Below are 25,314 nucleotides of genomic sequence, written 5' to 3'. Positions count from 1 at the left end.
AAATATGTAAAAGTTTGATTATTACTGCAAATACCGGAAATCGTCTATTATTCAGAATATATTATTTAGTTTTTTGTTATCGGGAAAGTTTTTAACCCCAAAAAAAATGCCACATTTCAAGGAAAAGGTGTTTCATTGGGCATCTTTCATGGGGAAATATAAAAATGAAATTTTAATAATTCATTTTTTGTTACGTGTTGAAAGTTGTTCAGTTTTTGATGTTACCAACATTAACATGTTTAATACTGTAAAACCTATTTTCTTCTCTATTATTGAGCGCAGTAGTATTTCGGGTTAATCACTAATTGAATATTATCCCACTTTACATTTAATATTTACTGGGCGTTTATAAATGTTTAAGTTTGCCGGTTTTCTTACGCTTTTAGCCGAAGTTCCACACGTCCAATTTCACGTATTAGCTAACAAAATAATACTGTTTGGACACAATGATTTAAAGAACTATGAATCAAACACCACCTCCTTGAATAACAACTTTATTTTAATAGTATTATTAACGCTACAATGCATAAATATATCACTATTCGAAAAATGCAAACTTGAAACAGTGTAAAGGTACAAAATGATTAAGTTTATCTAAAATATGTACGTGGAATGATCTAATTTATTGACATATTTTGCTATTTCCTATGTTATAACATTTTTCAACAGTCTTCAATTTCTAAATACTGGACAGGAATGTAAATGATTTAAGTGTATCTATATCACTAATATTCATTACCTAGGTAAATATTTTCTCAAATGCCACAATTGCTAGAACAGTTTATTATGGCTATTCCACAGGCAAAATGTCTTTATATCGTTGATTAATTGATATAAAATAATTAGACTGATGGAGATTTTGCCAATGGAGCAGCCTTTAGAAGATATTGTTACCACTAAATGAAATACTGATTGCATTTGTCGGAAATGATTGAAAATTGTGTATATTTCACATAATGTTTGTACAAGGGTGATATTATTTGTTTAAAAGGACGGCTTTAGCTTTTCGTACACAATCTTTAACGCTTCAAAGTGGATATGAATCTTCAGTCTCAAGGACTAAACATTGATACTTGGGTATCAAAAAGATATGATAGTGAATTTACTATGCTTGCATTGATTTCGATCTTATTGAGTAACAACCGATTTCTTATGATATATCGCAGTTTAGTTACAACAATTCCTATTAATCGATTCAAATAGGCACCATAAACAGTTCTTTGGCATCAAAACTGGAATGTATTAATTTAATTAAAAGTAATTCAAGAATCATGTGCTAGAGGGTTGCGTGTGCCAATAGAAAACTCACATTCTTTGGTTTACGAAAAGCTCGTCAAGGCAAAGGTTTAGGTACATTTTCATCAAATTGCCCCACGTAATTGCCTTTCGGATGATAATTGCACACAACATAAGTTTGACCCTTTGCATTTTTCGCAATTCCCACTCCCAACTCTTTGCTGTCTTTCCAGATAATTTGGGTAAAGTGTAAACTTTCTTGAGGAACTCTCGATCTGTTGTATGAGTGCTTTTTGATTTCATCGTACCATTCTTTCACAGCATCGCGAGCAGTTGGTACATAACTATAATCCGAAGAGTACATTGAGAATATGTTTTCTCCATATTGGTTGTTTGCTCGATGTTGTAGGCTGGTAGTGCGTGCACACGTTTCAGCCCACTCTTGTGCATATTTGGAGATCTGAAAAATTGTAATTTCGAGTTAGGTTTTTTACTTAAAACATTTTAATTTGGTGGAGTAATGTTTGAGCTTTTGGGAGAAATTTAATTCGAGATGTACAAATCAATTGTGGCTTAACATGAATTAACATTTTTATCGACATGCAATTCTGTTTTATTTGTTGCTTTTTACATTAAAAAGTCGAAGCATTTGCATTTTGACGCAAAGCTCCGTTAAATGTGAGTGTTCAGTTTATCTCTTGATACAATAATAATTAGAGTTAGAGGGAGAGCGTGTAACATTTACACACATTTGATATAATTTAAAGCCTTTTTGGGTTTCGATTTTCTTCAAAACTCATCAGTTATTCATATTAATTATACGAAAAATTGAATTACTATTTTTAACTATGATTTTTGAATTTTTTTTCTTAAAGGGTTTCTGAATTTCAAATCTGCTGTAAAAATGACGTAAAATTTTTGAAACTGCCCGCACAATGTCGATTACATCTACATCTACATTTGTAAAGTCTTACTTCATAGTTTAGCACCAACTGTGGAACCCCATGTTTTCGTCTATATTCGTTATGAACTTGAAGAGCATCTTTAGCAAAACTTCTAATATCAAGTTCATCGTTTTTCTGCTTTGGATCTGAAGCGGCTTGAGCTGCGTTTTGCGCCATATCCGGAATTGAATCGTAAAATGTAGGTTTGAGGGGAGGACAGTTTTCTACATAGTGTCCCACAAAATTTCCGGCAGGGGAATAGTTAGCAACCACGTAGATGCTACCTTGGCTTGATTTTGCAACACCCACACCAAGAGATTCGCTGGATTTCCAGATCACTTGCGTGAAATGACCGGATTTCAAAGTACTTGGTTCACGACTGAATGGGTGATCTTTGATTTCCTCGTACCTGTGCATTCAAATCGAAATAAAATCATGTATTTTGGCAAAAAATAGTTCTTACCAATTATCTACTGGTGTGTTTCCATTGACTCTGAAGCTTGGATCTGATGTATAGAGGCAGTAAATATTCTCCCCATAGTTGCTTTCAGGTCGATGTTCCAGAATATTTTTCGAAGCCAGATGCTTCGCCCATTCTTCGGCGTATTTGCAAAGGCTTTTGTCCAATTTCAATGGGGGAACACCGTGTCTTTTTCGATATTTGTTGTGCGCGTTGAGAAAGTCGTCCTCAAAGTCTCCTTCGGTCACTGAGCGCAGATCTCGAGTGGAGCTTTTAGAGCTGAGAGATAAGCGACCGAGTTGAGCTAATAAATATAAAACAGAGTTTAGATGGTTTTGACACAAAATATACGGTTTGAATTTGACAAAACGAAGTAATTTCAATGTTAAAATTCAGTATTTTAGCAGCTTACTTGGTAATTCTATAGTGTTATTGTTGTTGTTGTTGTAGCTGGGGGACAGTCCTCCAGGTGGTGGAACGTTTTCGTCAAAACTCCCAATCATATTTCCAGGTGGATAATAATTCGCAACTACAACCACTTTTCCTCCCATTTTTGCAAAAGCCACGCCTAGCTGCTTAGACTCCTTCCATATGACTTGGGTGAAATGTCCAGAAGCCAGACTTTGGGGCTCCATGCCAAACTTATGCAGCTTTATCTCATCATACCTGCCAGATTTGCAATTGCAGTAGTTTTAGATTTTCTATAAATGAGTGCTTGCGTGCTACTCACCAACTTTCCACAGCTTTTCTCCCAGATACTGTGAAATTGGGATTCGACGATTGCATCATAAAAATATTCTCGCCATAGTCCCGATTATTGCTATGCACTAAAGCTCCTTTCCTGATCAGATGGTCGGCCCATTGCTGGCTAAACTTGCAAATCTCCTTATCCAACTTTAAAGGTGGGACTCCATGCTTCCTGCGATATTCATTGTGGGCTTGCAGACATTCAGTTTGAAAGTCCATTTTCCGATGGAGCGGTTTCTGAAAAATTAGTCGTTGCCTATTAATGAATTAACCAATTATTTAATATTTTACCTTGATACTCGTTGGCTTATTGGGGCTTCTTGTGATTTTTTCTGCAAGTGCTCTGGCGATATCAGGGTGGCACTTGTGCTCGAAATCCTTTTTCTCAGTAGTGACTTTACATTCAGTTCTTTGCCCTCGGAACGTTTCGATTGTTTCTCTTGTAACCGTTTCCAATGTTGGTTCCTGCAAGATTAAAATACGCGGCGTTTCATATTAATGCGCAAATGTTTTAAGGTGAAGTTTAGAAGGATTTATTGAGCCCTTCATGGTTGTTGCAGCTAAATAGTTTTACTTATGAAATGCTAGAATTTTGGATCTCTTACAACCAGTTGAGCCTTATTTTGTGGTGATATTCTGCTCACGAGTTCCGATAAAACCTTATATTAAATTATCTTACAATCAGTTTTAAGTGAGGATTTTGCTACCAAGAATGACGATTTTTGCCCTATTTTTAACTAGCTTGGTGTGAGTGGAAAATGTTAAATTCGTCTGAAAAATTAGTTCGTTGAAAAATTGAGTAAAAAAATGGTAACGTCATTCTGATGCGCTCGCTCTGTATACAGGGTGATCCTGTAACTCATTTAAATCTTGGAGTTTCAATCTCGACTATTAAAATTCTATAAATTATTCTTGATCAGAGTTTATAAGCTTTTAATGCTTAAATATCTATGTAAGGAAAACTTAAGAAGCATTAGTTCAAGTGCTTTTCAATTAATAAAAAATATAATCCAAATTGTCTAAACTAATCGGTTTTCACTGATTACTTAGGTGATGGTGTTATGTTTTATGACTACGTGACAATCACAGCTAATTTTCAACAGATAAATGCTTCAACCCGCAGTTCAGGCTTCTTACTCCACATTTATTGTACATTTTTTTTTGTTTCAAGGTTTAATTAATTTGACGAAATGTCCAATTAGAGAGACGTTTTGTAAGTGCATGACACTGTTCGAATGAATTGCTTGAAAATTTCCAATTGCATGGCTGATTTCTTTCACAGTAGACCATAGAAAATTAAACATCTCCTGTGTTGCGGCCGTATGTTGGCTAATTTCTCACATCTCACTGGTTCTTAGAGATTTTGATTTTAGAGAAACTGCATTTTGTAGAAAACTGAGAATACAAGCAAAACATTTCAGATATTTTCCTACTTTAATATTGCAAATAACTGCTGTTTAAATAAACGATCGTGATTTACCTGCATTGACCCGTAATTTGCATTTCCCGTCGGATGTTTGAATTGATGCTTTCAATTTATTAACAGCATTTATTAAAGGCGGAAGCACAAGTTGTCGTTGCTGCATATGTAATTTTTATTGTATTGCATAATTTGTACTGAAGGTTTTTCTGATTTACTTAGATTTATTGTCACTTTTATTATTATATTAGGGACCTAAGCTGCATTGGAATCAACAGAAGGTAGTATTTACATAAATAGGATCGCACAAAAGCTAAGCACAATTATTTGAAGGCCTTTTAGATGAAATTTTATTACCAACGATATCCAGTATATCTATTAATCGATTTATCATTAAAGCATTAAGTGATTAGCACTCTTGCACGCAATTTCGTTTAGTATACGAACGAGTTTTGTGCTGTAATAGAGTTACTATAAATTGAAAAATATGCTTAAGTTGCACCATTAAACTAAATCAGAAGTCGTTAAAAATGGGAAAACTAGCAAATCAGCAAAATTTTACTAACATTGTTAAGAAATAATCCAGCTTTTAAGTCGCTTATTCCATTAGTTACAACAAAATTTTTGAGGAGTGGCAATATTGCCACATTATCATGGATATACAAGTATGTAATGAGTTGGACACGCGTTGTTCTTAGTTAAAAAGGAACCCGTTATCTGACTAGTAAACTTTTTTTAAAAAAGTTCCTTAATTAAATAATTAATATCCAATATTCGCTATTAGTAGTGTTTAAGCGTAGTATAAGAGGTCTGTTACTAAAATACAGACATTTAAATTGTAACTTTCTTTATTATATACACTTGTGGGATACAAAAAAGTGATTGAAATTTAAAAAGGGCAAGAAAGTGGCAACAAAATTACGAAAGAGCATTTTAAATTCCAACTTGTTTTGTTTTATTATCTGTAAACTGTTCTAATTCTTTCTAATAAGGATTGAAAAAGTGTTTTACTTCCGGCTGCTTAAACTGAGACTTTTGAAATTTTCTAACTTAACTTCCAAAGTCATACAAAATAATTACTCACACTCACCAGTTGCAGGCAAAATTAATATTATTCAAAACTACCACAGACACCAAAGCATCCACCTATCTGGAAATTATTGTGTGAGGACCTTTATATTATCGATTAATATATTATCTAAAAGGGAGGGAATAATTTGCGGAATTGTTGAAGATTAGATATCAAAATTTACTCACGGTGGATATAAAGTTAAATGAGTAACGGATAATTTGTTTAGGGATTAGGATGGATTTTTATTTCAAGCTACAGGGCGCAACATAAGCCGAACAATTTCAGGCAAAACTGACGGCTTTTCAGTTCACAAAAAAGTACTAAATATTCCTTGACTTGATTCGCAAAATCTTTTTAGTATGTCTTTTGCCAGTCAATTAGTTTTGCTGGATTAAACAACATATTTCTTTTGCAGTTGGGTTTTGTTGATTAGGATTAACGGAAGAATATTTATTAAATATTTTGATATCCCTATATGTATATCAGAAATGAATCAGAAGGATATCTTAGAATGCCTACTGTAATAGGTTTTTATCATTTTGTTAATCCGTACATCAGTAATAGTAAATTTGTAGAAATTTAATGGTGTCACATCACATCTATTAGATATTGCTGTTTGTTTCATTACTAGACATTTGTACTAAAAAACGCGATTCCAGTTTTTTATTGTCTTGTACACTTCAGGTTGTCATTGTACGTATCTAAAATTTAGCTTAGAATTGCCCTCAGTATGTTCCATCAGAACACCAAAAATACATTACATATTTAGTTAATGCATTTGCTTAATACGCTTTCCCAATATTTATCTTATCAAATTTGTCCACTACACGATGCAACCAACTTATCCCTTTGCGATTTTAAATTTAATAATTCGTTTAATTTAGAGTTAGTTTAAATTTATTGCGTTGGTTAGTGTTAGTCTCGTTTACTTTTTAATACAAATTTGAAAAAAAATTTACATAAGAAAATACACTAAAGCATTAAAGATGTTAATTTGCAATACAGTTCATACATATTTGCCATGTTCTATTTTCTTTCATAAGCGTATCCTTCAGCATGTTTTTAAAAGCAATTTCGTTTTCACGAACATATTTAAATTGTCATAAATTGATCAACTCATTAACAACCGATGTTTATTAGCTCTGTTTTCCAATAGATAAGCGATGGATACGTTTCCCATTGTAATTTCTATGCGTTAATCCACTAGGCCTAAACGGGATTAGTGTCTCTGCAAGTAGAAATTTCAGTTTAATTGATAAATAACGTATTTTTCAACCAAATGTTAGTTTCACATCATTGGTAATTGTCTAAAAAGAAACGGTTATAGTTGGATTCTTAATTACAGTTACTCCCCATAGAATATGAATTATTATTAAATACGGAGATATATTTTTAACAAATAGATATCTTATTTTTTGCACGTATAATTCGCTCGATAACACTTGTGCCTTTAAATTTTTAAGACATTAAATCGTATTTAAACATAGTTTAATTGATTAATTGTTGACAAGTTACCAGGATGATTAAGCTATTTTGATTTCGTCAATAAGTCAATTCCTTGAATCGGATTTTGTTGATCGTGTTCTAATATGGCAACACTCGTTGGTACTAAAGTTGCAAACAGCAGTTTTCAACAGTTGACTTTTTTTAAACAATTTCATTCAGCTTAATGCCGTAATAAGCTGATGAAACTGAATTACTTACAAGCGCTTGTTAACTTTGGGTTATTTGCGAACTATTCTTGTTACTTTTTATTATTTTATATTTTCATCTTTTAACAAATATCCGATAGGATTTAGGAACCTTGCGCTCTTCTTACCTCTCCATTTTTCATGGAGGCAAATGTTCGTTGATCAGTTTTTCGTACCATGACGATTCTGCTCGACCCATCATGACCATGAGCGGTTTTCCTGAATCGATGCAAATCAGTCAATGATCCAGGAAAAGTGGATTTTCGCCTGAAAAAAATTAAAGACTCATAATCATAAATTTATCTAAAGTGAATGTATGAACGTATTGTGATTAGAACTAAATTTGGAAGACTTTGCATGCAGAAGAATAATTTTCGGTTAAATAGTTGACGAACAAACTCAATGAAAAGCTAGCTGGCATATATGCATAAGTGGAGAAATTGTCACGTAAAATAAATTCATATGTTCCATTATAATGATGTAGATAATTGTAAGTTTTTATTTACGACGCATTATACAAACAGACACGCGATCTTCCATGTAAAGCTTTCCTGCAAAAAACAAGTTATTTAATGACTGAATGTTCTTTTCTTCCTCAAGCAGTTGCATGACAATAAAATATGCTTTTATTGAAAATTTCGGTATTTAAAATACACAGTATTTTATTAGAAAGCTGTAAATTGGGATTACATTTTTCATCTAGATTTAATAACGTCTGAAGCTAATTTTTATACTTTTTTTGATTAAAATTATAGATCCTCGTTCTTATGAAAATAACAGTTTGTAATATATTTAATAGCCCAACCAGAGTTAGGATTTACTGACATTTGTTCAAACTGGAATTTTTCGTGTTTAAACGTCGTGGAAAATATTTTTTTTCCGGCGTTTTGAAACCACCAGTTTAAAGCTATATCAGCAAACCCTAACACTTTTATATATTGTTGTTTTACTGTTAATTTTTGTAATATTCATGAAGGCAAATCGTTGAGCTTAGGAGAACCATCGAAGAGAAATTTTATTTGATTTCCTGGTTCATTGACTATACTCACTGTGGATTTTAAAATATAATTTTAAGACCAAACATTTTTTTAAGAGGTTCCTTTTCTTAGTAGATGTTTGTCGGCATACAATAGTTTAGTTTTCTGAACATTTCTTTGCAATTTTCTTGAAGAGAAGCTGTAATTTTTTTCAAATTCTCAAAATTCTCAATAAATTTACACGCACAGAATCTTTTCATATCTAAAACCCCCTAAAAAATACATCAATACTAACACCACAAGTAGACAATCCACTAGCATTTTCACTCCAGTTTTTCTTCGCAAAAATAAAACAACACCAGCGTAACCGTTAAAGTTTTGTTTTGAACTAGACAAAATAGCGAGACCGTTTTGTTTTGCCTTTCCATTCTTGGTTCCGTGTTAGCGCCCATGTGTAACCAAACAACCGGTACCACTCTTCATAGTCATAGTTTTTGATTAGCTAGATCAGGTGCCACATGATTCTACTGTGAACGATTAATCTGCCTGGCTTGCGAAATGTTGGCTAATTTAAATTGGGATGACGATTTTCAACATCGATTTATAAAACTGCGAAGCTGGAATCATCAGGAATTTTTAAAACTTTTTTGGTGGCTTTTGTCTGTGATAGATGAAGCCGGGCAGTATCATCTTAATCATACGCGTCATGGTAATACAAGTTTATCTATAGATATTAGAAATAATATATTTTTGTGTTAATGAAAAATACTTACTCTGTTAGTTATTTTTATTTAAATTTAATAACTTTTCTTCTTCTAAATTTTGATGATGAAGTTTAACGTATCAGTGAAGACATTTGAACTGTTGTACAATTTCCGTTTTCATAAACCGTGTTTTTGACTTGAACTTTAGTAGCTTTTCTGATTTCACTGAACAAGCTAATTACTACTGTGAAAAGGTGTTTATCATTAAAAAGAGCGTAATTTTTCGAGTAAATTTTAATTATACTTTATTTCCTATTTGGCAATAGTTGGCAATTGCAACGGAAATGGGAAGTACTGTTCTATCGGCTTTCGTGTCGAAATTTGATAAAACGACAAAGAAAGTAGTTGCACAAAACTATTTGGCGATTAGTTTTATACTTGTGGAAAGTCGCGGCGATAAGTTGGAAAGCAAAGCTAAAACAATTGAGCAAGTAATACCTTATTCCTAAATATTGTGTCTTTGAGACTACAGGGCGATTATTATAAAAATAATCGTCCGAATTAACGTATTTTGAAGCTAAAAATTTCACTATTTTAATGAAAAACCCTGCATATTGTTAAATTATTGTTAAATAATATAATACTAATTTAATAGTAATTTAACAATATTGAGTGCAAAGATAGGCTTAAAAATTAAATAATATACATTAAAATACCCCATATTTTCGGTGTGGGTTAACACGTATAACATGCAATTTGAAATGACCAAATTACTTAATCAACGGAAAAATAGTTAAAAAGTAATATTTTGGAGTTTGAAAATACGTTAATTTGCGCGATTATTATGACCGCTCTGTAATTTGAAAGACAATATTTTGCATACCAAATATTAATATAGTATATGTTCTTTCTCCAGCCAAATTTCAAAAATTTCTCTCTCAAGACGAAGGACTAAAAAATTATGAAATTTTCGATCATATTTTATATAGCAAAAAGCAATTGAAATTTACGTATATTTATTCAAAAATCAAATAAATTATAGGAGTGTTTCATCAGTTTTTCTGTGCTTCATAATTGAATGATGTTTTTTTGTGAATATTGAGAAGTGCTTTTAGTACTATAACAAATAAGACCGATGAAAAATATTATTTTTTGTTAAAAGCGTGCATTTTTTTCAGAAAAATTGATGACCGTAATGCGACTATGATTTTGCATTTGTTTCTTCTTAATCTGCAAATTTTTCAAATTTTATGTTGAAACTTCTAAAAACAGTTTTTGCTTCGTGCATATCTTTTAAAGCGGTGTTGTTGGTTCTTCAGAACTTAAGGATGGTCATAGTTTGCACAAAGTATTTTAGGTCTAAATGCCGACTTTTTCAATTAATTTTTAGCATTTTTTAATGGATTTATTATCTAATAATATCAGCTAATAGGATTTCCTGCAGCTGCAATACATGAATTTTTGTACTTTCTTTGGTATTAGAAGCGCAATTAGACAACCTGTTGGATATAGGATATTCCATTAAAAGTAATTAAAAATAATGGAAAAATCATGTTTGAAATGTCGATATTCAAACATAAATACTTGCATACTGAGAAAGAAAATAGATCTAGACATAGAGAAGAAATCAATGTATGTAAATAGCGTACCTAAAGCAGGCGATATTTGTTGATAGCAAATTCTATTCAAATAAATGTGCTTTTTCATTATGATCGCCCTGTGCATGTTTTATTCATTTTAAATGTTATCCTACAATTTTTTTGTGGATGGTTAGCGAAAAACTGTCAACTAACGCCTATAATTAAATGAACGCCCTGTGCATGGATTTATGTAATTTGCGAGTAAATGTTTCAAAAACGACGTTCATCCGCAACCAGAATATGTAAATAAATACAGATGAAGGCAGTTCTTTTAACTTTAACTAAGATTTTGAATAATTTTCCTCGCGTTTGAATTCTTAACAATATTGATCGTTATTTAATTCCTTCTTTAAACGTTAAAACTTTTTTGCGACGGTTCTCTTGCCATGAGCATAGCGATACTTTACATAATTTAATATTGTTATGAATGTGGTCTTGGTACTCGGCATTAAAAAAGTTTAATGTTGTTCTTGCTCATTAATATATTTTTTTGATGTATCAACGACATAAAACGCGTTTTAATTTCTCATTAAAAACTGCTTCATGTAGATTCATTAGCATAATTATCAATATTTTAGGATACGTATTAACTACATTTTGCACGAAATATTGAAAATGCCGTTCAATAAAAATGTCTACAATAAATTGAACCACAATCTAATGGGTTTAATTAAGAAAATGTTAGTTTCCTCGATCCTTGATCGTTCATTTGTAACATTTTCTGCTTTCACCGAGCATGATAATTATCGCGAAAAAGTACCTATATCTAAACAGTGAACATGCCACTTCTGCTAGCAAATGGTGTTTGAAAAATCTAATTAGATTTAATTAATACTTATTTGGTTATTGTTGGGCTGGAAATAGTAACGGAAATAAACGATACTGAAAGTTGGGATGATTTGATGTTTGATTTAAAAATTCGTTATCATCGAGTTAATACAATAAGCAACGTTTAATTGAAAGTGACTAGTAAGGTGGCTCCTCGTTCAAAATGTTTTTAATAATTAGGTTCATTGCGTTGCTTTATTAACTGTCTGCTTATTTCACACTATATTGTCCATTTAATTCTTTTTTAATTACACGCAAAAGCTTGCTTACTTATTTATTAACATAAAAACTGTTACCAGCATACTTTTCATTTGACAATTGGTTCGAAGCATCTCAAAAGGTGAATGATTCGAACTTAAAATCCATGGGGTTTCAAGATATGATCAAATATTTACAAATTTTATGCCCTTGTTCAGAGAGATTTATAATATTTTCGTTTATGAATGTTTTTTACTTACGAGATAAGCTCTCGTTTAATGTTGCGAAACAAGTCATTGTTTTCTCGTTTGGATTGTAGGTGTTTGTTGTATAACCATTACCCGTGGTGTAACTCATGGTAGATTAATACTCAATTTTAATCAGGTTACTTTTAGCACACAGCTTTATGGTGTGTTGGTTTTTCGTGACAATTTACTCGTTGGCAACCTATTTTTAAAGGAAAATGGAAAATTATCTACTTAGTAAAACTTTTTAAAGATAAGGAATACTTGATTGTAGAATTTGGCTTTAGTCCAAGCGTTACATAGTTTGAGCATTTCAAGCTTTGATGCTTGCTTTTACGCGATAAAAGCCAAGTTTTGAAAGTCGCTTTGCTGCCATCAAGAATAATACAGAGAGCATTATATTTAATTTAGAATAATTGATTAAGAAATGTGAATATTGATATTTTACGTCAATTTTTATACTTATTTTTGTTTCATTAATTAGTGAACGAATTTACTAATCGGGTATTATTTTAGTGTGCGGCCATTTGCTAAGTTTCTTTGTCTCGTGGTTGGAACTTTCCAATCGATGTTACGTAAATTAATTGGGTTTTATGTTAAAATGTAATTGCCATTTTTTGCAGTACAGCAAAGGAATTTGCTATTGACCTATAAATTGTTAACAGGGTTACAATGAGTTTAATCAAACGAGAAAAAATGTTAATGTTTCAATTAACTGACTATACTTTTGCTGCGCTTATAGTTATATAATGCATCATTTTTATATCATTGCGTAAACTCTCTATTAACGAGCCTTTTTTGCAGTAGTTCTATCCACAAATTTTAAGAATTAAGCAAGATGAGTCGATAAAATAATAGGAGTCACTAATTTCAGGTACCTAAGTAACTGAAAACAAGTTTTTCAGACTGAAAATGACACAAAATAATACATAAATTACATATGCTCCCACTCAAATTATAATTTTCTGAAATAAAGGAAAGCAAACAAGATGTTATAGTTATAAAGATGAATTATCGTCCTAGGCGATGGTCAAAAATAAGAACCGAATGCAAGCATACTTTTTAAATAAATTACTGTATTATTAATGGGCGGAAAAAACATCCCCTCTTCAAATTTTATACCATTGCTTAAACTTGTTTGCTAACTTTGCTGTTAATTTTATTTGTTTCAATTCAAGCACTAATTAACAGTACAGACCAACTTTTGTATTAATTGAAATATGAATGATAATTTCACTAAGAATTATAAATATGATTAGATATTTATTTATTTCGCGTATGGCGTCTCAACACATTACACAATACAATACAACAATATAAAACAAACTTAGTTGAATTTACAAACAAACGATTACATGAAAAAATAAATAAATGATCAGAGAAAAAATGGACGTTCACCAATTTTTGCGCCAAAGTTGAGACAAGACAAAACGAATGGACAGACTAATGGAGTTTAAAAGAAACATTAATTCCTTTTGTGCACAAATTTATTGAATGAGCAAGCTTTCCTTCAGATTTGAACTGAATCAAAATTGTTTAAACCTAAATTAGTGTCGATGCAATGGCGAATGGAAATTAAGTAGTTGTATTTTCAATGTTCTTAAGACTTTGATCATTAGATCATCATTCAGTATGTTATTAATAAAAAATTCCCCCAGCGAAATAACCGCGGAAAAAAAATTGGGAACCTTCAAAAAGATGAATAAAACCGAAAGAATTAAATTTAGAAAAAGTTTTGAAACGTTTGGCATATACAGGCTCCTGCACTTTATGCAATTTTCTCATTAAATTTGTCCTTATAATTAAAACTGCCTCCGATACAGTTACAGGCATGCACAGCATGCTTCCTGTTTGGAAAATCATAACAATCCATATAACCTCAACATGACCTACTAATAATGAAAAAAAGCATTTTACCTTGATGGGGTAGAACAAGCTGAAACCGACATAATTCACTTGAAATGCGCTGTGGTATTGATTAAATCTTCAAATTGACTATGCCTATGCTGCAGTTTTGCAGCAGGAAATGCCGATCTTTTCAGGATTACCGAGGGGATGAAAAATGGACAATTTACCTAAATACTAGAGACATGCGCTGGTTTTCTCCAAGTTCATGGATATTGCTTGTGGAGCGTTTAGTACAGGGACAAATGTTTTCCAGCTGCTTAGTTGGATATTCCAAAATGTTCTCAATTTAAAATTAATTTATAGAATTTTTTTTGCTTTTGCTTTTAGCTTTTAGCTAATAGTCAGTGGACAGCTACTCAAATTAATTGCCACTAAAACGACATATAAATGTATGATTCACATATAAACTCGACAATTCAGTCGAAATATTTATAATTCGATTGCGGTCAATTTTAATATTTGGCCAGCAGTGACAAAGTGCCCTAAAATGGTTCAAAAAGCACATCTTGAACAACATTCCTACAAATTTCTAGCCAGAAAATGGATGATGGATTAGTGGTTTTGAAGAAAAGCATTTTTTTGCTACCAAAATTCCCAGAGCTGAAAGTTTTAAAGTTTTTCGTATAGAGTACGCAGGATGATTTTTAACTTAATATTTTCTTTTAACAGTAGATAGAAATTATCTCAATAATTTATCTCAATCTCTCAGAAAGCCGTTTCCTAACTCTTTCCTTAGTTGGAAAATATCGGCGGTTTTCACACCTAAACGCGAACTTTGAATATTACAGATTTTGCGAAAATGTGAACAAAATATCCTAAGATTTATTTTGTCAATGGTTATGCTGCTTTAAAACTACTTAATCCATAGGTCTCTTGAAATTCCAACAAATATCAATCAAAAAGTCTCTGATTAGACCTGATTGATTTACGATTTTTTTCTCACATTTCAGGAACACTTTGAGCTAGAACGCCCATTTTTACACCACTGAAAATTAAGTAACAGATGTAACATTTACCGAGTGAAATGTTACTTGTTTCCATATTTCGAAAATGTAGTGAATGAAAATACGGTATATTCTTGAGCACTATGTATTCTTAAAAGGAAAATATAAACTTCAATACATTTATTCATTCTCGGTAATGTGAAAAATTCTTAGAACCGAATGTGAATGCACTATCATAAATCATTTAATTGACATGTAATTTGTCTCTACTTTATCTGAACTTTCACACGTTTCTACAAAGATAAAAAATAAGTTCGTAAAAAGTAAACATTGCATTTTTTCAGAAATATTCTGATAAGATTAGTACATTTTCGTACAACTTCGTGTTACTTCTTGAACGTGGTGTAAACTTTTCGAAATAACTGCTTTTATTTTTTACTCGATTTATTCTTTATTTATTAAATAGCGAAATTTAGGAAACATTTAAAAAATAACCTAATTACACTTAAATAATCCGTTCAGATAGAAAGTTTCTATAATTTGTTAGCCTGTGACCTTGAAGCAATAAGGAATTTCTGCAAAAAAAAGTTCTACACTATGTCTGTAAATAAAAGCACTTCATCTAAATTTTATTTCGATGAAAAAAACTATTTCTTGTTTAATTCTCTATGTGAAAAAGGCTGAACACTTTAAGAAGACCGTTCAACATCGTTTAGAAATGCTTTCTAGACTTATTATTAGACGCGCAAATTAGATTATTAAAAGCTTCCTTAAATTATTATTGGTAGTGTCGAAAAAACAAATAAATTCGGTAATTCGTTGTTTGAAACCCACAATGAACACTTTATACAATACAGATTTTTAGATCAGAGACATTTTTCATATCAGAGAAGACGTTTTAATTCAATTCAACCATTCAATTGGTAATTCGGTTCTTTGAATTGACGAACTTAAAATCAGAGAAAATGCGGAATCTAAACCGAAATCGAGAAATAATGTTTAAAAAACAGATTTTTCATTTTATTTTTAATCTCTTGCCGACAGAAATTGAAACGAAAATATTTTGTTAAACTTTTTTGTTGTCCTAGAACACTCCGTTTTTTGGGATCAATTTGAAATCACCTTGTATATTACAAATATTTATAGATCAAACTTAATAAAGTAATTTATAAATCGTACTGTGCAAAAAACGAATACATAATCATATTTTCAATTTTAATGATTATTGACATGGATATTTCAGTATTAAAAGATGTAAAAAATTGGGTAATTTTTAATGTTTTAAAAAGTTTTTTACGTAAACAGCGTTAAATAATTATAAAATTAGAAATGCTCGCAAGTCTTTTAATGCTAAATATCATCTAGATTTAGCATACACAAAATACTAAATTTTATTAAGTTGTTTAAAGGAATCGTATCCGACCAGACCGATTTTCCAAACTCTTTAGTAAAAGTGTAGTAAAAGCAAAAAAGGTGTCCTGTAATTTTGTATTCCTTTGGCTCAATTTTGTGACCAAATTTGTTGTTTTCCGTGTTTGCAAATTATACGATTCCTATGTGGAGTGAAAACATTTCTTCACATCTTTCACATCTCATTACTAAAACCTTCATTTCTTTAATGATCTTCCTTACTGTGTTTGATTGATGAGAGCGTTTACTTTAATTAGAATTAGATACTCACGTTTACTATAAGCATCGAATACAATTTTTAAACATTTTTTTCAACTTTTTAATCGAGCTCGAGAAAGCAGAGACGGGGACTTCTGGCAATAACTGGAGTGATTGAAAAGTATTTTTAAAGTGTAGAAACTGGTGTACAAAAGGCACATCTTCTAAGGGCATTGACTTCAAAACCATTATATAATTATTAGAAATTTTTAACGAGATTCCTGTAAAATTAAAGTTACATCGTAAATTTGTCGATTGTTAACAAAATTATTTAAAACTTTTTTATTACCTGCAACCACACGCTTTTTTAAGTTCGGGAGCTAAGGAACCGGTCTTAAACTTTTTGATTATTTACTGATAAATGCGAAACTTTTCACAGCATTTCTAGTTACATTTTAACACGTATTCGACGAAAATTTTATTGTATAGTATGTAAATATTAATAGGGTGTAATCTTCAGCTATTCTGCACGAAAACTCTTAAGTTTATCTTGGTTTTTGATGACTCAAAATTGAAAAGTAAAGCCATAATCTGTTTTATTTACCTGGCAGATTCCATTTTTGCTGAAACTGCAGTACCTGTATCAATTTAACTGGTAGTTCACCCACTGCACACAAGTCATGTAACCTATCTATTGTCCGACACACATTTTACAACTAAAAGTCCATCAACCGCTAATTCTATTTTAATAACTGCAAGTCCAAAACCATCAATTAATTTATTATTGTCAGTGGCTTTTACAATGACATTAATATACTTTTGTGGATGGGTTCGTCCCAAAAAGGATAATGGGTATTCTGTAACACTTTTAACTCGTTATCAATTCAGTTCGATTAGTATACTTTGCTGGCGGTTTATTAAGGAAGTCATTGTTTACTAGAGGATGAAATTATTTATTAATAATTTAGACAATGTGATTCATTCTCATTCATATAACTTTTCTTAAATGATTCAATGTTATTGAAATTTTATCTTTAGTTGATATAGATGATTCTTATAATACATACTTGGTGATTATATGTGACGAATAATTTTAAATTAAAAAACTTACAAAATTTTAGAAAGCCACTAGCCAATTTTCAATTATCACAAGTCAACAAGACGAAACCTATAAATTTAATCTTTTTAATCCTGATATGGTTGGTGAACTAATACTGGAGAATTTTCGATTATTTGCAAACTAATACAAGGGAATTGAAAAAAATACGTCCATCGTTGTTCATTTGCGGTTTTTTGCGTCGTTTTTAATACCTTTCTGTTCATTCATTTAGTCCTCCGACATTGTTTTGTTATTTTAGCAACTCTGGGCGCAGTTTAATTATATGTCAATTAAACTGCAGCTAATTAAGTCATGTCTCATTAAACATCTGATTCCAAGTCACGATGAGAATTGGTCAACTTGTAACGTTTTTATTCGAACGAATTAAAAGTGTACGTTTTCGATACGATACATTAAGAAAACAGTTTTCTATCTTCTACCACAGTAACATTATTACACAAATTACATTAGTTGGTTTATTTATTTTTGTATTTTCTATAGAATTTTAATTCAAAAATAACACTTTTTATTTATCGTTAAGCTTTTAAAATAAAGATTGAGGATCTGATCATAAGAAGTCCATTATAATGCTACGATATTTTACAAGTGAATACATAGTTTTATGTAACGTTATCAACAGTTTTATCAAAAACTTACTTTTTTATGAACAGGTTCCACTGTATGTAGGTGTAGTTAACAGAATAATTCTTTGGCAAGTCATTGGTACAATATAACTGGATGAAAAGCAAATTATTGCATGAAAATACAACGTTTAGATAAAAACACTTATACCACGAATGCTATTGATATTAATTACTGTTCCCGATATAATAAATTAGCAATTTATGTTAAAGCCGCTTTGATGAATGACTGAAATAAAACATATCTATTTAGATCATACCGTCAGCAAAGTACTTATATGTTTGATTAATATAAACGAATTTTTTGCTTGAAAGTTTATTTCAGATGTTTGGACTTACTGAAACCTTAATTGAAACACTAAAGTTGCATGAAATTTTCACTAAGGTCAGTCACTCACGAGTCTCCAGAATCACTGTAAAAAATTTGTTATAATCACTGAAAATATTTACACTATGATATTGTTAAGCTTACAATATGTGCGTACTGTTTAAGTTAGCGTCTACCGCAATTTTAAATTGCAAACAAACTAATAATACACTGTTGTTTGCTATGTTCCTTAGGCCACATAACTAAGATAAGAAATAAGTTACCGACACGCTAGTTAAACCCAGGCTAATGAGGAAACTATCCAGGTTTTATTGTCAATGTTTAAGCGAACTTCACTCAATAAATAAACTGATGTCCAACATTTATTGCCAATGCATTTATCGCTTTTTTTCTGGCAGTACGGGACAATTATTTTCCTACCAGCGGGTTTAGAGGTCATATTCTCGAATCAATCATTGTGGGTTTGCTTTATTGTACTAAAACTGTAAATGGGTTGAGAAGGTTTGAGGATTTTGCTGTGTGGTCAGTATTACCTTTTCACCCTGCCCTTTTTTGAAAGCGAATTTTTCCATAAATTAGGTCAAGTTTAACCGCGGAAGTTGATTATTCAAATTATTTATTATACATGTGAACACCATATAAAAAATCAATGTCGATACGAAATTTAATCAAACAATTTGAAATTTTACGACCCGAATCATTTTTTTCAAGAACTGATTTTGCAGGAAAATTAATGTATCAAGTTCACATAACGGTTTTACGAAATCTCTACCATAACAGAGCTGCAGGATCTTGAATTTAGATTTTTTTTTAAATTTTTTATAATAATTTGTCTGGTTGATCAACGATTGCTTGCACATTTGGCATACTATCCGCAAATATTGGACAATACGATTGATTAAATTTGAAATTCAATCTTATACTAGCAACTAACCATACCCAAAACAAATACTGTAATATAAGTAATTTTATAAACTCATAACAAGTGTTATGTATTATTATATATTATGTTATATATTAAGTGTCTTCTATGTATAGATTAGTTCTCTTCACAAAGTTACGACGTGCGTAAAGTTACGACGCACTCTAAAAATATTAATTCTGCAGGGTTTAAATCGAGTGATCCGATAGTCCATTTCAAACCCATCTCATTCTATCCATTTTTACGGAAAGTGTTTTTTTTTGTCCGTGAATCATTAATGTAGTGGGTCTTCATATTGAAGTAGCTACATGGAATTTCTAATATGAAGATGTACATTTTCTAAAAAACAGACACCTGCTTCTTTAAAAATTTATGTATATTTCACTATTGAATCTTAGTGGCATGAAATATAGTCCAACTAGTTGATTTCTTGTTCTGCCTCTCTACACATTCACACAAATTTTGCTTTAAACTTTCGGTTCAACGATTCAATTATAATTTTCCTCAGCCCATGTATGAACATTCTATGCATTTTTATCTGCACCTTCATCTGTAAAAATCAATTTTTTTACGAACTTTTCGTCCTCATTATGAAGTTCCATGATTGATATTTAGTCCAGCTACATCATACATACATAAGTCTTTATCTATTGAAAAAGATTCGGATACAATAGATGATCCTTCTAACCTTGTGTTGCGAATTTTTTTAAATATTTTCTACTGCAGTAACTAATCGCACATGAATGTTTGGCTTATTTTCAACAGAATTTAATTATGACTTTCAACTGATTCTCATTGTGTCCGTCCCTAAAGACCTCAAAGAATATTGCCTAAAAAGATCCAAATTCTTCAGGTCTTCTATGGAAAACTCTAAGATCTGAGATATAAATTCAACGCTGCGTAATTTTTGAGATTTCGGAAAATACGCTGCTTTATGAACTTGAAAAATGAACTTTTCATGCTGATTCAGCCCCTGATTTTTTTTAACATGGTTTCCGGGTCACTTGTCTTAAAAAATTAATCTTAAAAATATTAATAAAACATACACCCTCAAATATTTAATCATTAACTTCCTCATTTTATTCTGTCTTCTTTTACACGTACTTCCACGGTACGTTTGAGTTCAATTCGTCCTAGTTCTTTGCCACCCGGTATATCGGCGTTTCATATGATTTTCTTGATTATCTTTGATTATTCTTGGTCAACACGTCTCAGACCAACTTTTCTGAGTTATCGGTTGCGAAACACACACTGCTTTTTCAAAACTTGCTGTTCCACATTCCACTTTAGGATTTTAATGTTTACATTCTTAGATCGATTTATAAATTTAATCTGCCATACATTTTCTGCACTGCTGTTGTAAAAACTAACTTAATACTTTGTCTATTCAGAATCAAACAATTGCGGTTAATATGTGAAAACGTGTAATTTTTTGGAAAAAAGATGCACAAATATTGCATTATTTACTCTTTTTCGGACAACATAATGCAAGCATGTGAACAGACAGTGCATTTCTTGTGTAACTGATTCTGTGAATAAATAACTTACTAAATTACTAAATAAGCGTTATGTTTGGTTCATTTTTGCTATACTTTTCTTCGTATATATGCCTAATTATATGGCTCAATATTAAAAAAATATATTTTTTTCAAGCAATTTCAATTTGATAAGCTCCCCACGAAGAAATAAAAATACTTAAGCAAAATGTAGTTATCTCATTTCATACGTACGGTACGATAAGATTGGTTTCGAGAATTTAAACAGTTTTTACTATTTCCTATTTTTCATTACTTTATTGCACTAAATCTTTCCAGCCTTAAACAACTTTCTACGATTTGGAAAATTGGGTGACTTGTTCAGCCATTAACATTAGTTAGACATTTTGCTTGTTCATAGATAATGAATTAATATAAAAGTTGTGATTCATAACGCTGTTCTGTGTAATCTGTTTTGCAATATGCTGATTTATTTTTTATTTATTTATATATTTATGGTTTCAATTGCTTCGCACCTGAGTTTTACAAAACTTATTGAATATCTATGTTGGTAATAAGGCAATCAATATTCACTAAGGTGGAAAACTTCAAGGATGATTCCTTTTTGAAAATAAAAGTAGTTAAGTAGTCAATATTATTCAAAACAAAATGCTAGGAAATCGAAAATATTGGGGTTTTGTTCTTAATCAGAAAAAATTCTACTACGCATATTTTTCACTTTTTTTAAATAATGCTACAGCATTGAAATAAACTTTAAATTGTTGAAATTTTTCTCTCTTTTTCCATTAAATGTAGGGTTTTGAACTAAAAAAATTATATATTATGGTATAGTGTATCGACAGGTCGCAGTTTTACTGTAGTCTTTTTAGAAGACAGTCTAGTTAATTTTTTAATGAATAATCACATAAAATATAAGTTATTAAAATAAGTTTTGACACTCGCTTTTATTTCAGTCCCTTTACATTCATACACGAAATATGAACAAATCGTAAGAAATAAACTTATTATTTAGACTAATGAAGAACATATCAATGTCGTACGAATAAGCAGATGCATTTTCACATAAAGAATTTCATGCCTGTACAATTTTCTGCTCGTGATGATTATAATATAATAAATAAATGAATTGTCTTTTATCATTGCAACATTGAAACGTTCTTTAAATTGCTGCTTTTCGACCCGCAATACTTTGCGTAACATTTTTAAATACATTCGTTTTAGAGGTTTTTCAAAAGTTTCACATGAATGAATCATCAATGAGAATGGTAATTTATTGCACCATCTACTTATTTGCAACATTAGGTACCTAATTTATTACAAATTCTTCACTATCTCCGCATTTTTCATATAGCTTTCTAATTGTCAACTTGCCACTTCACGTTTAATCACAAAATACCTTTTGAAGTTGATAGCTTTTGTTTAAAGCACCCTGTATATTTATTTTGCTCTATTTGGTGCTTTCTTGGCAGCGTTTTTGCACTTTGCGGTTCTATGGACTGTATATTTATTTTAATTCAAATTAAATAGCAAATAAATCACACGCTAAAGATAAACTTACTAAAACCAACATTAAATTGCAATTAATAAATATGTCTATAAGTGAACTAAGTGAATCTAAATCAATTAATTATAATTGCATGAACGTACCATGTATGTTCCATTCAAAACTCGTCTAAATTGGGAAGAATTGCAGGCAATTTGAGAATATAAGCCGCTTGTAATCAGACAACCTTCATATTTTACAATACTCTACCATTTATTTAAAATTATATGTCATTGTAAAACTGTTTTGTTTTTGTTGCGATCGCCCTCTCGATAAGCACTGTTATGCAAATATAGTTCCATCAGGTTATTATATTATGCATACAACCAGCACTGAAATGTGGCATTTTTTCAATATCTACTTTTGTTGCTGAGCGATTTACATTTTTAGTCGTAGTTAAGTATTTATTTTGCACGAAGAGAATGACTCTCCAAAATCACCACTATTGAACGCTTGGTCAACTTTCTAGTCTCATACTGAGGAAGGATTTTCCTCATTTTACGGCTATTAGAGCAATGTGTAAAGAACCCTTTATAGGTCGGGAAATAATCGTTTTTCCGCAATCCCTCTCTTGCGTGACTTGTGGGTGCGATTAGTTAGTTTAATGGCTTCGATTTCAGTTTTTGGGTTTGTCCATGTTGGCCTCAACCTTGATCCAAAGCAACCTTGGACTTATGATACCCCTTTTTCACATTCAGACATACTGGTTGAAATTTATCGAGAATACCGTAATATATTCAGCGGATTTCCGTCTTTTGTTTCCGCAGATAATGTAATCTCATTGGTGGTTTAGCAGATGTTTTCCATGTGAGAAATGCTAAACTATAAACCACTAATTAACCTGTCGAAACAAGCAGTAAATAAGTCGTTTAATATGATGTTGAAAGATTTATAGTTTACACTAAACTGCTTTTAAGTTTACACTAAACTGCCGGTCTTATCAGTTTGGTCATGTAGATAATATCAGTTTTTGAGCAAAATTAAGATCAGTAGGATTTGGAATTAATATTTGGTTAGAAATAAGCAGAAATAGAATCTGATACTGTCAACCAGACCCCAATTATAAACGTTTTGTCAATAGTAGGTAGATCTCAAAAATATCATCACTGTTAATATTCGTTGAAATTTGTTGAATAACGTTTCGGTATTAAATTAATCCATCCATCATCAATTATGGTGCCAGGTTCAGCTCTCTTTATTTGTCTCTGAAAATTGTTTAATTTAAAAGGGAAACGTTGAATGCTTATCGAAAATTACAGCTTCTTTTTATCATTGACATGGAATATTAATTTAATTTCATTAATTTTACAATATAATTTTATGAAACGAACCCAGAATCAATTTCTAAACGACAACTAAAGGTTATTACTGAATCGGATTTTCAATTCTCTATCCAACGATCTCAAAAGGAATTCTGTGACGCAAATGGTTCTTGAGAAAATAAAAATTTGCAAGTTCAAAAAAAAACACGCAAATCTAAAAATTTTTGAAATCTAGACTTTTTGAGAAAACTGCCGACACATCCATATCGATGGTTCACTTTCTAAAAAGGCTTTTTAGTTCTCTCTGAAATGATGTAAAAATGATTATTTTTGTTCATTTTGCCTCCGAGAAATGAGCAGAACGAGGACGGAAAACCTGAAATTTTGGCATAATCTTGCACCTAAGTGTCTGATATTCAAATTTCGCTGTCTGGGTCGAGACTACTCGAATTTCCTTACTCATGTTGTTATTACTGAATAGAATTTTTAGTTCTCTATCTATCGATGCTAAAACGTATTCTGTGGCTCAAATGGTTTATGAGAAACTTCGAAAAAAGCAGCGTCATGTTTGAGTCGATTTAGGAACTCAAAAAAAAAACTACGCAAATATAAAACTTTTTAAAATCAAGACTTTTTGAGAAACCTGCCAAAATATCCATATCGATGATTCACTGTCGAAAAAGGCTATTTAATTCTCTCTCGCGTTTTTGTTCATTTTGCTTCCGAGAAATGATCAAAAACGGTACGAAAAACATGAAATTTTGTCATAACCTTGCCCCTAAGTGTCTGATATTAAAATTTTGCTTTCTGAGTCAAAACTTCTCTATTTTCCTCATGTTATGACTCAAGAATTTTCAGTTCTCTAGCCAACGATATCAAGTCGAATTCTGTGGTGCAAATGGTTTTTAAGAAACTTTAAAATATATTTTACATAATTTTTATTAATGAATATTTATCTTTTGTGCAACATTATAAGCTCTAATAAGTAAAACTTACATAAACTATTGCTCCAACATGCAGGTCAAATATCATCAAAAGCCACTTTTCCTGTTGGCTCAATTTGCTTGAGCATAATCACATTTCCGACACGAATTCGACATTATGCAGATATTGAGGCATATAAAGAACAGAAACAGTCCATAAAATAGATGAACCTTAATTGGTGTTAATGTCGAAATGGGAGGAACAGCAAACCGGCGTCGTATTACCAAAATTTCCGTCTATTTAAAACTGCTATTACCATTCGTTATTTATTTTAGTCATTAATTGTCTTTTTATTTCATTATTATTTATTGTAGTGGTTTACTAATAATATATTGAATAATTCATATTGGCAAGTGTGACCTATTGCAAAGCCACTTCTACTTACATATTTTAGGTGTGCAATCATGAATTGTTCAC

General features: G+C 31.1%; 1 protein-coding gene and 1 long non-coding RNA gene across 9 annotated transcripts; both read right to left on the bottom strand.

Moving 5' to 3' along the window:
• Positions 1-480: 480 nt before the first annotated feature.
• Positions 481-19,035, bottom strand: LOC125502292. 8 transcript variants are annotated; one of them, XM_048663214.1, is made up of 10 exons: positions 18,835-19,028; positions 18,702-18,775; positions 17,227-17,487; positions 7,699-7,837; positions 3,679-3,852; positions 3,371-3,624; positions 3,053-3,306; positions 2,644-2,944; positions 2,211-2,589; positions 481-1,696 (listed from the first exon to the last, which is right to left on the bottom strand). In XM_048663214.1, exons 3-10 carry the CDS (start codon positions 17,238-17,240, stop codon positions 1,334-1,336), a joined length of 1,878 nt encoding a protein of 625 aa, XP_048519171.1. In that variant the 5' UTR covers positions 17,241-17,487; positions 18,702-18,775; positions 18,835-19,028; the 3' UTR covers positions 481-1,333. The 8 variants fall into 8 exon arrangements, with proteins under 8 accessions (XP_048519171.1, XP_048519173.1, XP_048519170.1 ...); XM_048663216.1 differs by having other exon boundaries at positions 17,227-17,374; XM_048663213.1 differs by having other exon boundaries at positions 18,702-19,035.
• Positions 19,036-22,020: 2,985 nt separating this feature from the next.
• On the bottom strand, positions 22,021-25,072 carry LOC125503200. The gene is made up of 2 exons (XR_007280711.1): positions 24,910-25,072; positions 22,021-22,604 (listed from the first exon to the last, which is right to left on the bottom strand). It is a non-coding gene; the product is annotated as an uncharacterized LOC125503200 (long non-coding RNA).
• Positions 25,073-25,314: the final 242 nt, after the last annotated feature.

This window comes from Dendroctonus ponderosae, unplaced genomic scaffold (assembly GCF_020466585.1).
Source record: "Dendroctonus ponderosae isolate FM_Combo_2020 unplaced genomic scaffold, Dpon_F_20191213v2 Dpon_F_20191213_134, whole genome shotgun sequence".
Classification (NCBI taxonomy): domain Eukaryota; kingdom Metazoa; phylum Arthropoda; class Insecta; order Coleoptera; family Curculionidae; genus Dendroctonus; species Dendroctonus ponderosae.
This window is presented reverse-complemented; position numbering and strand designations above follow the sequence as displayed.